We start from the raw sequence: 14931 nt of genomic DNA on the forward strand, positions 1-14931 counted from the left end.
TAGATTTAGATTTATTCCTTTAAGAAATTAAGCGAACTCTTGTACATGCCCAATATACATACTGTGGTAATCATCTAAATTTAGCTGTCCTTTGAAACTCAATAAGAAGGTAAGCTAAAAATAGAATGATTAAAAATGATGTGATATATATAGAGATATGAAATATTATTCAATCATGAAAAACAAGGAAATCCTGCCATTTGTGACAATGTGGATGGACCTTATGAGCGTTACCCTAAGTAAATTGTCAGACAAGAGGCAGAGACAAATACTGTATAATATCATTTATATGTAGAATCTAAAAAAACCAAACCCACAGAAACCAAGAGTAAAATGGTGATCACCAGAGGTGGAGAGCAGGGGGAGCTGTTTGTCAAAGAGTACAAATGTTTAGTTATAAGATGAGTGAGTTTAGGGATCTAATTACAGCATGGTGATTATAGTCAGCAATACTGTATTACATACTTGAAAATTCCTAAGAGAGTACATCTTAAGTGTTCTCACTACAAAGAAGAAATGGTAATTATGTAAAGTGATCAAACCAATAGAATTGAAGTTTTGATAGTAATCATTTTGCAGAAAATGAGTGTGACAAATCAATTCATGTACATCTTAAATTTTTAAATTTAAAAATAATTATTATTTTAGGTTGGTGAGGTTGCAAGTGATTTTTCTCCAAAAAAGTTTTCTTTAATCTTCTTATGTTATCTTTTGAAAAGATAACAAGGAACTAGTTTTTTTTAACAAAATTTGAAATTTTGCTGAAATTTTTAACAAAATTTCTTAATAAGTCTGTCAATAAGTGAATTACTTTAATAATACACATCAATCAATAATGTTTTCCCTTATGTTTCCAGTATGATGGTGAAATTAGAGTCCTCTATTCCACCAAAGTTGCACCCTCCTTATCTTCTAAAAAGTGGGGCAACAGAGATCTGCAGATAAAGCCTGGAGAATCGCTGGAAGTTATACAAAACACAGATGATACAAAAGTTCTCTGCAGGAATGAAGAAGGAAAATGTAAGTCACTACTTACTCTTCAGAAATATGATGCTCCAGCGTTTAACAGCTAAACAAGTTTTAGTGATCACTCCAAACTCTTTTTGCTCCATGCTTTGTAAATTTAAGAAACTGGAGATCTTGCTGGGCTGGAATCAATGTATTTCATTTTAATTTTTTTCATTTCCCACCTGCTATATTTGGCACTGAGTTGCAAAGATAATGCCAAATTAGTGTTTCTGGAAATATGGTCCCACAGACCCCCAGCATCAGAAAACTCTGATGCGATTATCACAATTGCAATACCCTAGCCCCACATTTGACTTGCTGAGTCATGAGCTCTGGGGGTCAGACAGAGATTGTAAGTCTTTCCTAGTTTGTTCCTATGTACACTAAAGTGAGAACCACTGTGCTAAAGAACTGAGTGAGTCTTGCTCTGGTCTGGTTTTAAAATTATATCTCATATGTCACACCTAGCATTTCCAGTTTTCCTACCTTGCAAATTCACTTGTTTTCATTTCCTATTTGGCACATTTAATATAACCTACTCTTCCAAATAAATACAAGAGAGTCCTTTCCTCTCTAACAGATACTTAAGCTGACAGATGGAAATGTTTTTGTCCAATTTTAAAAGGTAGCTTATTTCATTTAAAGCCCAGGGAAGAGTAAGTCAAAATTATGATGTCCTATATTTAAAACTGAATAGCCAGCCTGGCTGTCCCATATCAGCCCAGTAAGTCTGCACGGAAAACTCTTGAGTTCAATTTTAATGACAGGAAGGTGACTCAGGGACAGGAACCAAAAAGGATCTTTCAAGAATAAAACACAGTGACTCAAGGGTGGGGAAAATGGATCTAAAGTTTATATGGACAAGGTGTGGTTGGCTGTAAAAGGGAAAAATGGAATGTGGGTACAAAGGATAACAGGCAGGGGTATGTAGTGTTAAGACTAGAAGGTCACAGGAGACCATTTGAAGACAGAGCTGCAGGAGACAAAGAATACCCCAACTCAGTCCAGGATTTGTGCACACACACCCTAAGGAATAGTCTTAAATGCGGATAACTGCATGCTTTAAAGGGCTGCCAAAATATTTTTTAAATGCTCAAGGTTTTTAAATTATTAAAGTTATGATGAATATACCAAATCGAATATTTTCCAGGATGATTATGATAACATGAGGAAATGCTCATGATCCATTAGTAACAGAAATAAGAAGCCTGCTTAATAAAGGATGGGATTTCTTTACAGCCATGTTTTTAAAATATTTAAATAAAACTAAAATGCTAATAATGGCTGATTAAGGTGATGGAGTGGGGTGCTTACCAGGTGATGCTAGAGGTAAAGAATCCACTTGCCAATGCAGGAAACATAAGAGACTCTGGTTCAATCCCTGGGTCAGGAAGATCTCGAGGAGGGCATGGCAACCCACTGCAGTGTTCTTACTTGGAGAATCCCATGGACAGAGGAGCCTGGCAGGCTACAGTTTATAGAGTCACAGCAAGTCGGACAAAACTGAAGTGAATGAGCATGCACGCATGCACAGGGTGATGGGCCTAGGTGATAATTTCTTTCCCTCTGCTTTTCCAACTATGTCACATTTTTCACAACAGACAATTGTTCTGATGCTTGTTATATGGACCTTTCTCCAGAGGACAAGTTTCAGGCTTATTTTGACCTGCTGTCCAGAGATTCCTGTCCTTAACAACAGACCCCATCTAGAGCAATGCTCCTAGACTTAAAAGTACATGCACTTCACAGAGATCTTGTTAGAAATGTAGACTTTAATTTAGTAGATCTGAGGTGAGGAGTTTTCCCAAGGTCTCACATAATTCATGCTGCTAGTCCACAGAACAGACTCTGAGTAACAGGATGTAAATGACCTCAGCAACAAACATGTATAGATACAGATGGGCAGATGTAGATTCAGCATCAAGAACAGAAATTTGGAGCAGACTCCTCTCTAGGAATCAACAGACCTTAAACAGGAGAAAAAGCAGCAGCCATTCAGGGATAATTTATAATCTGCTGTCATTTTCTATTTGGACATCAATCATTCTAAATACTACTATGAATACCGGAGGGCTCCCATCCTCTTAAGAATTTATCATCTGTTAAAAATGAGAAGTGAAAACATTACATGATAAAATCAAGGGTTCCTTGTTACTTTTATTTTTTTCTTTTTTTCCTAGTGTAGGACCAATGCAGTTTACAGTTCCCAAGCTCACTAATAACTAATTCAGTTCTTTGGTGGTTTGGGGTTCATCTCAAACAGAATGAAAATCATCTTATTATAACTTGTGTACTAGCTGTTTTTTATTTAAAAACTTTCTTTGGCCTGGACTGTGTCTGTTTGGCCTCCCCAGTTGGAAGGTGAGTCTGGTGGGCAAGTGGCAGAGTAGACTGGGAAGAGAAGGCAGTTAATAAAACCTTGTTATCAAAAAGAGGTATCACTTGGGTAGGTGGAGCTTGCATGCTCAGATGTTTCAGTCGTGTCCAACTCTTTGCGACGCTATAGACTGTAGCCTGCCAGACTCCTCTATCCATGAGATTCTCCCAGCAAGAATACTGGAGTGGGTTACCATGCCATCCTCCAGGGGATCTTCCTGGCCCAGGGATTGAACCCACATCTCTTATTTCTGCATTGGCAGGCTCAAGCAGCAGTGTTATCCCATCCGGTGGGAAACAAATAGGGATATTTATACATCAACTCCTGTCCATCAGGAATTAAAGACTACCCCTGGGCATGTGGCCAGTCATTCAGGACACTGAGAAAGCAAACAGAGAGAGTTCTGGAAGCCAGAAAAAAAAAAAAGTCATCAGTAAATAAACAGAAAATGCAATTACTATCAGTTGCAAGTCGAACCACAAATCTGAAATCATGAGGGTGAAAGGGCCCTCAAAAGGGAGGGCCATCAAAAGCATGTTCAATTGCATTATTCCACAATTCAATGATCAGGTTTATTTCATTTCCCTTTTATTTCCCAAAATCTCTTATCTTTCTTAATTTTTCCAAAATTGCCCCTTATTCTTTCCCTGAACTGAATCCTTGACGTTTTTAATTTTCTTAATTTCTGATCCATTCCTCAAATATCACTATAGGATTTGGGACCATTGCTGTGTGGCTTTAACCCTCCCTCATCTGAATTATTCCAGTAACCTTTCAAAAGATATGTCTCCCTTACCATTACTCTCAGCCAGTCCACTCACCACACTGTTACCTGAACATTATTTTTAAAAACATGAAGTCTTTAGGGTTAGTATATAAAATCCTTTATGATCTAGCCTTCCCCTCTTCAACTATTTCCCATCTGCAGGTGATACTTCAGAAATACAGACTACTGACTTGTCATTCCCTGAGTAAATTATGCTATTTCACCCTTCTATACTATTGTATTCTATTTGGAATGCCCATAAATTATCTATTAAAAACAAACCAGTTGTCATCTAAAATTGGAAGCACACTCATTCCCTCCTCCCTAACACAATTAATCTCTCCTTGCTCTACCATACCACTACTGTTACCGCGGCAATTGTCCTTATTGCTTTAACAACATATTACTCTTATTAAACTCTGAGTTTGAGAGTAACTTCAATGAAATGTTCTCAACATTGTATTGCCAATACATTCTACACTGCCTGGTACCTTGTTTGGGACTCGCTGAATTGAGTGTAAGAATTTAGAGACTGCAATTGTTTAACCAGATGAAAATCTGACATACTGACATTTTGTGGGAAGAAGTCTGTTGAATAGTTTAACTTGTTTCAAGACACAAGTTCTCTGTCTTAGCCTTAGTGATTCCATTCACTTGTTGTGTATCATTTGAGAGACTCTAAATCTTTCCGTTCCTTTTTCTACATGTAATTAGCAGTAATAGCATTTGCAATCCAGCACCATGGTGATCCTAACATTTTCCTTACTTTCTATTCTTTTTTAATCTGGCACACACAGAAAAAAAGAGAAAACCATAGTTTACTTAAACATAATTGTAATGATAGAAATCCAAGGCTAAAGCATGAACAGTAATCCCTTCTCACTGCAGAGTAGAGTACAAACCACTTTTACTGGCATTAGCACATTTGAAAAAGTCTCACCCAGACTTGTAGAAGAGCATATTGTAGCGGCATTGAGATCTTAAATATATATTTGATGGCACATTCCCAAATGTTTAGAATTTCTTGATAATATTTGTGCATTTTCCTCAACTCAATGTCTCATAAGCTGGAGTTTTCCCACCTCCTGTCACTGGAGAAAATTTTCCTACAAAATGTGTGGAATGAGACATGAGCTGAGTTATTTGTGGTCAAAATGTTCTCCATTTCCTTTGGGCATCAAAGGAAGGGGAATTTTACAGGTACTTTGAATGTCCCCAATCCAATTGATCATTTCTTTGCTTCAGTAATTTTGTTTTCCATTTTAAAACAACACATGCTAACTGAAGAAAAAAATTTTTATTCAGAAATTTAATAATTCATCTGATTTGAAACCCTAAAACTAAGTAGGGAGAGAAAAAGAGAGGAAAGATAACATTTCTAATACACTAGGATAATAATTTATATTTAGTATTTTATACTGCATTTCATTTTTAATTTCTATTCCACTGTGAGCATTTTCTCTTGAAGTTGGACATTGTTTCACTTGCCTGGGTAAAAGTATGCAGTGTGACTTTATTGTTTTTAAACTGCATGAGGCCAAAGTGAGTAAATTTAACTTTTATTTCTGGGCTTGCTTACGACAAATGAAATGATAAGGAAATAATACAATTCATCATTTTTACTGAGTAAAAAATTTGAAAATATTAGAACAACGATCTCTTTCATTTTATTCCAAAGATGGCTTTGTGTATCCTTGGTAATTTTATATTCACAACACCCTTCAGAAAGGTCAGTCATTAGTTCTAGGACACATCTGACCTGTAGCAAGTAAATGTTGGGGGAAGAAATTAACTGACATGTATACGGGGTGGGTGTGACTTTCTTAAGTAGGTCTACCCCACCGCATATTTTTAAGCATTTGTTTCAAGCCATTGTGTTCTATGTTCTGCTCTATGAATGTGAAGTTTCCAAATAATAATCTCATATGATATATGAGACTCCCTGGTGTGCCAGTGTCCATCATATTATAGAGCTGACTAACACAGCAGCTCCTCTGCATGTTTCAGAACTATGGTGAGTTTTCTGTTTATTTCATTTGTTTGTATTTTTCATTAATGTTCCCTATGATGGTTGTACATGGAACATGTGAGCAAAGAGAACATTTTCTACCGCAAACAAAAATTTGTTTCTAGGAACTATAATGGAGAGATTGTATAAAAACTCATGGTAAGACACTTGTTTTGACACTGTCATGAATCATGCTTCTAATATAATGAAGTTTTAGCAGAGATTTTTAAAGGTACTAGACAGCAAAACCTATGCTGTATTAAAAGTTGTTCACCCTGTAGAAATGCTATTTAATAGCAATTTTATAGCTAATGAGCCCTAAATGATCACATCATTTCAGGGAACTAAAATAGAGCAGCGCAGGACCAACCCTTCCCCAACCCCTTAATATGTTTGCTCTCAAATAATGTTCCCAATCATTGATGTTTATGTATCTCACAACTACAAAAACAGCAGCAACATTAGTGCTTTCCTCTAACGAAAAAGTGGTTAGAACTCTTGAACAGACAAGATATAGGAGGAAATGTAATCGAGGTTTGAGAAGCTAAGAAAATAAATTTTTTGTAATTAATTTTGTGAGATTAGGTAATTAAACTGTATTATGAGTTATTAACTTTGATCACTGAAAGTACTGTTTTATACCTAATTACAGATAGTGTTTTATCCATGTTGATGCAATTTTAGCATAATTGAGTTTACAAAAAATAGATGTCCTATAGTGGTGGTGGTGTAGTCACTAAGTCATGTCTGACTCTTGCAACCCCATGGACTGTAGCCTGCCAGGCTCCTCTAGCACTGGAAAATAAAAACGTTTAATTCCCAAAATGAGGATTATATTCTTTATTTTGGATTTAGTTTCTTTTGACCTTCTAAATATTTTTTACAAATGACAACAAATATATTTGATGCCAGAATAACTCCAATCTTTGGCAATATTTTCTAATTTTTTATATATTTCTCTAATTGTCTACATTCTAATTTTAGTTCAGATACTTTACAAAGCCCAGACAACTAACAAAGAGATTAACTTCATCATTGAAGGCTTCAGTCGTTATTTTTAAATTATTAATTTAAACATGAATATCATGGGAACACTTAACTTGTATTGTTTTATTTTCCAATTTGTTTTTAAAAATGAAAACATAACCATCAGTTTTAACTAACGAAAAAATAAAGTTTATGGCTCTTACTGTCTGTAGAAATGGTTCACACTTTATGTTAGCCCTAAACACAGGTACAGGTAAAGACAGATTTCCACTATTGGAACCCTGATACAAAATCTGCAGTTTGTTCTAAAAGTCTGTTATTTGCAGAGTTTCTCTTTTGAGAGACACACAGAGAATTGAATTTGTTAAAGATGAGCTTATCCCCCTTTAAAAATCACGCTAAATGGATGATGTCCAACCTTAAATTTTTTTAAGTTTGTTACTGTGAAACGAAAGAACTGTGGAATCAAAGGCAATCCAAGGATCATAGATATTAATTTTAGATGACCTTTTTTTATATTAACTTTTTCCACATCTGCTTTAATTGAAATAAAATGGAAGATATAACATGGTCTAATTTTTTCATATTCCAAGAAAAATATTAGTCTGTTTTTACGATTTTGACACATGCTTCATTACCTCTATGCTACAGCAATTTGAAGATAACTTTGATTCTTTATTTTCCAAATATGATTCTTATAAAATAAGATTAAAAAATTTAACAATTTTTTTATCAAAAAGCGATGAATCTGTTGACAGAATATTTGGTGGAGTATTTTTACCCTGGAATATTTCAAAGGAAAGTTTGTTTCCTTAAATTTTAATGCACAATTTCAGTTATATGATTTTAGCTTAAAGTTTTTTTGTGTTAAGTCAGTGGCAATATGATATTACTATGTTTAAGTAAGTTTATTAGCATTGGTATTAATTTTCATTTATGAACCTCTTGCTTTGTCATTTTTTACACATTTACTCTGATTTAGAGCCCAAAACCAGATCTGAGGTGGAACAAAACCAATAAATTGACTCAGTGCAAGAAATTATTTAGATGCTGATTGGCAAAAGTATAAACGGTACTAATGGCAAGCAAGCAATAGTGACTAGGTGCTAACACAAAACTAACAGCTATAAGGGTTAGTAAATTAATTAGATGTCAGCAGACACTTTCTTGTGAAAAATAGTGCATATTTTTTGTTAGGAATATTTTGCTCAAGAGGGGCAAAAATAAAGTGGAAAAAAAATAATTTGCTTTCCTGTATAAAATGTCTATTTTTTATTTAACAGAGGAATCACTGGAATCTCTGATATCTGTTCTTCTAATAATTATTTGTTCCATCAAAGATGAAAATACAAACATTGACATTCTGTCAACTGGCAAAAACAATAGTGAAAGATCTTTCACACTGATTACAAGAGAGCTGTTTTGAAACCTTTTCGAATGCACACTCCCCCAAGTAACCACTAGATTGCGGATCTGAAAGGGGAGTAGAATATAATTCTGACTGTTCAGTGTAAAAAAAAGTTGAAAAGTTAAGTCTTAGACCTGGAGATATTTAAAATCCCTACCATGACCTGGGCTTCCCTTGTGGTTCAGCTGATAAAAGAATCCGCCTGCAATGCAGGAGACCCTGGTTTGGTTCCTAGGTTGGGAAGATCCAACCCAGAGTGGGGCATGCAACCCACTCCAGTATTCTTGCATGGAGAATCCCCATGGACAGAGGAGCCTGGCAGGCTACAGTCCGTGGGGTCTCCAAGAGTCAGACTTGACTGAAGGACTAAGCACACACTCCCATGACCTACTCTTGTAACTGGAGAAATTATGCTTAATAAATTCTTAAAATTGTGCCACATGGGCAACACCTTGAAGAAATAGATTAAACTGTGAAAGAAGCTTGGGCTACAACATACAGTAGCTTAGAAAAGAAAATATTAGTTTTTCATTTAAGGGAGAAGGAGGAAATATTGTAAATGGCAGAAAACAGGAAAGAGAGAAAAAAGAAAGAGAAAAGTGGACACATAAAAATGAGTCATATTTGGAGATAGATATAATTATTCAATATATTATATGATATTCTTTTAATTATTAAATTCTATTTCAATTTCTTTAAAAATAGCAGAGAGTTTTCAAGTTTATATTGTTACTAAAATATATTTTCTTTTTCTTTCTTAGATGGTTATGTCCTCCGGAGCTACTTGGTGGACAAGTAAGCCTATTTTCTCCTCCTACTATAGTTTCAAAAAGAACGATATTCTTTTCTTTAGGAAGGATTTTTAATATCATTTAAATAACATAATCTACTAAACTATCATAAATAAATTTTAAAACAATACACTATACTAATGTCAATATGGTAGTATCCATAATGAAGTTAGTTTTAAGTATCACTCTTTTAAATCTAAAAGAGGAGCCCTTCTCATTCATGATTATACCATTGCTGGTTTTATATATTCATTGGAGACAGACATAGCAACATTGGATACAGGTCAAAACTGCTAGCACTTTCATTAATGCTTTGCTATTCACTAGCTATTAATGTAGCTGAGGGACTTCCCTAGCGGTCCAGTGGTTAAGATTTCACCTTCTGATGCAGGGGGTATCAGTTTGATCCCTGATCAGGGAGCTAAGATTCCTCATGCCTCATAGCCAAAACAAAGCAACAAAAATGCAGTGGATTGGATTGATCGGAGATCAATAGCTCTGCAGAGTAGGTACAAATATCACCTGTTAACAGTTTATAGTTTGGCTCCTAATTGAGGGCTTTTCTTTACTCACGCCATGCATCATAGAATATTAAGTTGTCTTTTTTGGAAGCACGCCAAAAAGAAAAGATAGTGGTCAATGATTCTTCTATTTTTATGAATAGGACATTGTCACGGTCTGGTACTAGTGCTAACAGAGTCACACACCCCTACCCCTCCCCCGCCCCAATGTTACAAGATTCTGTTCCAAGCAAACCAGTGTAAGAAATGAGCTCCATTATCACAGTAGGTCATATACCAATCCAGAGATTTACAGAATTCGGCATAATTAAGAAATCAAGGAGGATTCACAGACTGTATCCATAAACAACCTGACACCAGAAAGAGACAACTGCAGGTTAAGTGCTCTGTCAGCAAACTAGTAAAGAATCAAGAGAAAAATAATCATAACACTTTTGTTTTCTTCAGAGCATTAATCACAGTAGTAGGCATTGGATTTTTCAATGGGCTTTACTCTATGAAAGATACAAATTTCAAGGAAAGAATGTGTGACAAATAATGGGACCACATCTTCATCGGTGATTATTACAGGATGATTTAGAGAGAATTCCGAAAATGTACTCTAAGTAATTATTGCTTTACCATCTATTGAAGTGAACAGTTAATAAATGCTTATTGAATGAACGGTAGAAAAAAATCTGTCCTCTTTGCATTTGTATCAAATTTCCATTAGCCAAATCCTTCCTCAATCTCAGAAAAAGGATTCAAACAGAAGACATAGGGAACTCACAGCATCTGCCATAATTAGCAGCAATTTGAAAAGCCTGCTGCTTCTAAATGCACAAAGGTAGTAGAGGAACCACGAGTAGGTCTGGACTAAGTGACAAACTCACCTCACATTTCTGCACTTCAAACCTGTGTCCTCTATTCCAAGGTTCTATTAATATTTATAATTCAATTTCAATTACTTGCATGTCATTCTTTCCTCCATTAGCTTATAAGCTTCTAGAAATAAAGGCTGTGTCTTACTTATAAATCTCCTGGTACGTAGGAGGGACTCAGTGTGTGTATGGAATAGAGTATGTCACAAAGATTCAGGATCAGATAAAACCTAAAATGTGTAAAAGTCACAAACTATCATTAGGGATGCTGCCTATAACCACAAACATTTTTTAAATTATGTAACATAAGAATCACCTACGAACCATATCCTGGCTGCTTATTTTGTAACCAATACTTATATATTTTTAATTAATATTTATAAATTATAATTAGAAATATTGTAAGAATGATACACCCATTTCCTATGCCAAATATTGTTGTATTTCCTTCAACACTTGAAATTCACATGAAAGTAGTATACATCTGATATTAACAACATAAAGAATTCATCAGAGTTTTGGATGAGGGCCCCCAGCAGAGTACTGTGCTTTGATTTTTCAGTTTGTTCAGTTCAACAAACATTTCTTAACCAAGGACAGATATATGCTAGGCTTGTAGTTTAATTAAAAGATGAATAAGGCATGGTCTGTGTTCTTGGGGCATGTTTTCACTATTTTGTATGTCTGTGATATGGAATAAGTTGTGTGTGTGGTGTGTGTGTGCATGTGTGTTTAAGAGTGAAACAGAAGACTTTTATAGTCAATAAAAGGGGATCCAGATGTATATGAAATTTCTTCCCATTTTTTATAAATGTATAACACGTAATACTCATCATCATAATACTTCTCATCCTTAAATGCCTTGTATCACATGAAATAATGTTATTAAACTTTTAACCTAATGTTACTTTAATATTAAGCAGATTATTTCATTAAAGTAAAATTTATTTTCTACTTAACAGTGATGGAGAAATTTATGATGATATTGCTGATGGTAAGTCTCATGTGGCACTCACCACAGGGAAGAATGGTGAATTTACTGTTCTTACAAATACTGGAAATAGCTTACTGGATTAATAAGAGCCTTCCAATCTGATCAGAACTTGAATTACCTGAAAATGTTAGGAAATGTAAATACCTTGGTATAATGAAAAAAACTTATTTTTGTAAATGACTGGAAATCAAGAGAAAATCTCTTCTTTATTTCCTTTGAAAATAAAAGAATAAAAATATTTAGTGAATTTTTCATTATACCATGTCTTAATAAAAATTGCTTTTATCCACAAAAAATATTTGTGCTTAGACAGTAAATAGGTACATATTTCATAACATGTATTACTTATTAGTATTATCTAAGCATTGAACACTTCTAAATTACGATCTAAAAGTTTAATCTCACCTGAAATGAAGCATAGTGTAATGTTCCTTTTAGTCTCCTTTTAAATGTACGATTCTTACTGATGCCTAATATTTTCAGCCTCATCCAGAAGTACTTTCAAAAGGTACATTTAATAAAGTTTCAGATTAAATAATCCTGAGTCTCATTTTGGTAGAGAATAGATTTGTCCAGAAACTTTGTTTGGAAAAGTACACTAAGCAATGAGTGTTAAATAAATATATGGTCTTCCAGTTAACTGCTTTTTCAATTCTGCTTTTCCTTAATCCTAAACCAGGAGAGTATGAATCATTTACATTTCCAATTATGAACACTTAGGGAATATGTATTTTGTGTAACTAATTTAATTTCTGTTTTCTCCTTTCAGGTTGCATCTATGACAATGACTAGCTCTCAGAAGCTCTTCTGCTATGTTCATTTGACATCAGTGTGAAGTCTGGATTTTAATTGGCTTGTTATTGAGTATCATAGAAAATGAATGCACAAAGCTACTTAGTACTTTTATCCAAAAATTCCAATTACTTTTATACATCGTGAAATTTTGGACTTGGAAAGTGATAGCTCTGCCTAATCAACGTCTTAGAAGACTGTATTTAAGAGATGTAAGAAATATTAAAAACCCAGTTCTGCCTCAGCTACAATGAAGGCACTTCTTTTAGTCCATCAATAGACAACTCTTCCTAAAAAAATCATTTGAGAAGAAATGACTGTGTTGTCTAAAGAAACATAAAGAACAACAAAAAATATAAGGAAGGAAATTTTTAGACTTTTCCTAAGAGGGAAAACTATTGTTTGTACTTATAATGATCATATCTTATATTCTCCATTCAAATTACCTAGCTTTTAAAAGGCAGGGCTGTCTCCTCTCTTATTGGTGGGTTAAATGTTTTTAAAAATGATAGTAATAGTGGAACTTTTGTATAAAGTTTGTCTCTAAGTTAATTGTGAATATGTTTTAATTATTTGATGAGAATGTATGCAATTCCGATACACACCTAAGATTAAAACGGTGGAAGAGTCTAAAATGTTTTCTTTTTGTAGAATTGTATGCTAACAGTATAATTCTGTTTAAAGTGCTCTTGTAACTAGAGTGGATATGAATGAAGACTACCCTAAAATTATGAAGAATGAAGTTTGAAAGTAACTAGCCTTTAATGCACCTCTTTGCTATGAAGACTCTTTTACAGGTTTTTGTTTTTCAATTACCTCTATGGAAAAAACTTTAAACCACTTTACTGGAAAGTTAGCCAACAGAGGGCATACAAATTAATAAATCTTAGTGTTTGGGCTGGGGTTTTTCATATTAGTACATACTCAACCAAAAACAATCCCAAAACAAAATGTGAATCATTTGTGTTCCAAAAGCTAAGAACACTAAACATGACACAAACTGAAGAGACCTAACACCCAAGAAAAAAGTATATTAGGAAACTTTTTCAACTTCAACCCACTCCAGTATTCTTGCCTAGAAAATCCCATAGACAGAGGAGCCTGGCTGGCTACAGTCCATGGGGTCACAAAAGAGTCAGACAGGACTTAGTGACTAAACAAACAAAATATGAATTAGCAAATCCTAATGCTGGCCCTGCTATTAATGAACCTTGATGTGATATTGGATAAATTATTAATCCTCCTCCTATTAATAGTTATCTCATTTGCAAATTTCAGGATTAGACTAAGTCAGTTTTTCCCAATGTTTTCACTATCAGTTAACTTCTATAATCCTCCTCTGCCCTAGCCCTGTGCTTTAGAAGCTTTTCCTGATTTTTAAAATTCAGTGATGAAATAATGATTAATGCATTACCCATGTTTTAATATTGCAAAGGCCCACCCATTGGAGAGTCTGAAGAGTGGCCCCTCTGAATTGAAATAATTCCAAGTAATTGTAAAGAAATTCAAAGTCTTCATGTGGGTTAAGTGAGATTTCTATTAGGTACTTTGAAATGTAAAAATAGATCATCAACTACTATCGTTTCTCTAGTCTGAGGCCCCCAGATTAGAAGACACTGATCTTAAAAGACCTCTTCCAATTATGAAATATTTGATGCCTAATTTTTGATAGGAGACAGTATTTGCTCATGTGATGAATTTACTTCAAAACCAGATAAAATTACATCATCCATATGTGGTTTTTGTTTGTTAAATCAGGTAACAAATATACAGAATACACTGTCAGTATGTTTCCAGTAATTTTTTCTTCTGATTCAGAATAGTATAAACTCAATACAATGTCACTTTTAAAAATGCCAAATTATATCAAGAGAATCTTTTAGAATTTTGGTTCATATACAAAGAAACAGATACATGCCTGTGAAAGATTTATGTAATAGGTAATTGCCTTAATATAAAGGAAATATCTGAAGTATTAATTTTAATATGCTAAATATTATTTCTGTTTTGGTTTTACATAAGGAATTTTGTCATGTGAGAAGAGTGACAAATAAATAATACCTTCACAGATAACTTTGCCTCCCACTTATCGAGAAATCAAGGCTAGCAGGCTTTCTGTCCCATAACTTGATCCCATATCTGTATAAAAGACTGTGTTTGAGCCCATTCTTATCTCCTTTGTCTTCGGCCTCAGAGGATGGGATACCTCCGGTTCAAACCAAACCTTCCACCACCGATGTCCCTGAGACCTGCTTCCTGTTTTGTGAAAGAAATTGAGATAACCAAGTGCAAATGCTTCGAATATCCTACAAGGTGCAGCCTTAGTCCGTAACCAGACAATAACCCAGAAAATAAGATATCACCACTCAGAGTCAAAGCCACAACCTGTTATCTCACATTTTCCTGCCTTCTCTGGAGT

General features: G+C 34.5%; 1 protein-coding gene across 2 annotated transcripts in view; it reads left to right on the forward strand.

Annotated features, from left to right (window-relative positions):
- FYB (FYN binding protein) overlaps positions 1–14585 on the forward strand; it is a 172368-nt gene extending 157783 nt beyond the window's left edge. For both annotated transcript variants that reach the window (XM_005694771.3, XM_005694772.3), the window contains 4 exons: positions 858–1020; positions 9316–9349; positions 11689–11720; positions 12490–14585. In XM_005694771.3, coding sequence (XP_005694828.2) covers positions 858–1020; positions 9316–9349; positions 11689–11720; positions 12490–12512 — 252 coding nt within the window. In that variant the 3' untranslated portion in view covers positions 12513–14585. The remainder of the gene's footprint in view (positions 1–857; positions 1021–9315; positions 9350–11688; positions 11721–12489) is intronic.

Source organism: Capra hircus, chromosome 20 (genome assembly GCF_001704415.2).
Source record: "Capra hircus breed San Clemente chromosome 20, ASM170441v1, whole genome shotgun sequence".
Lineage (NCBI taxonomy): Eukaryota > Metazoa > Chordata > Mammalia > Artiodactyla > Bovidae > Capra > Capra hircus.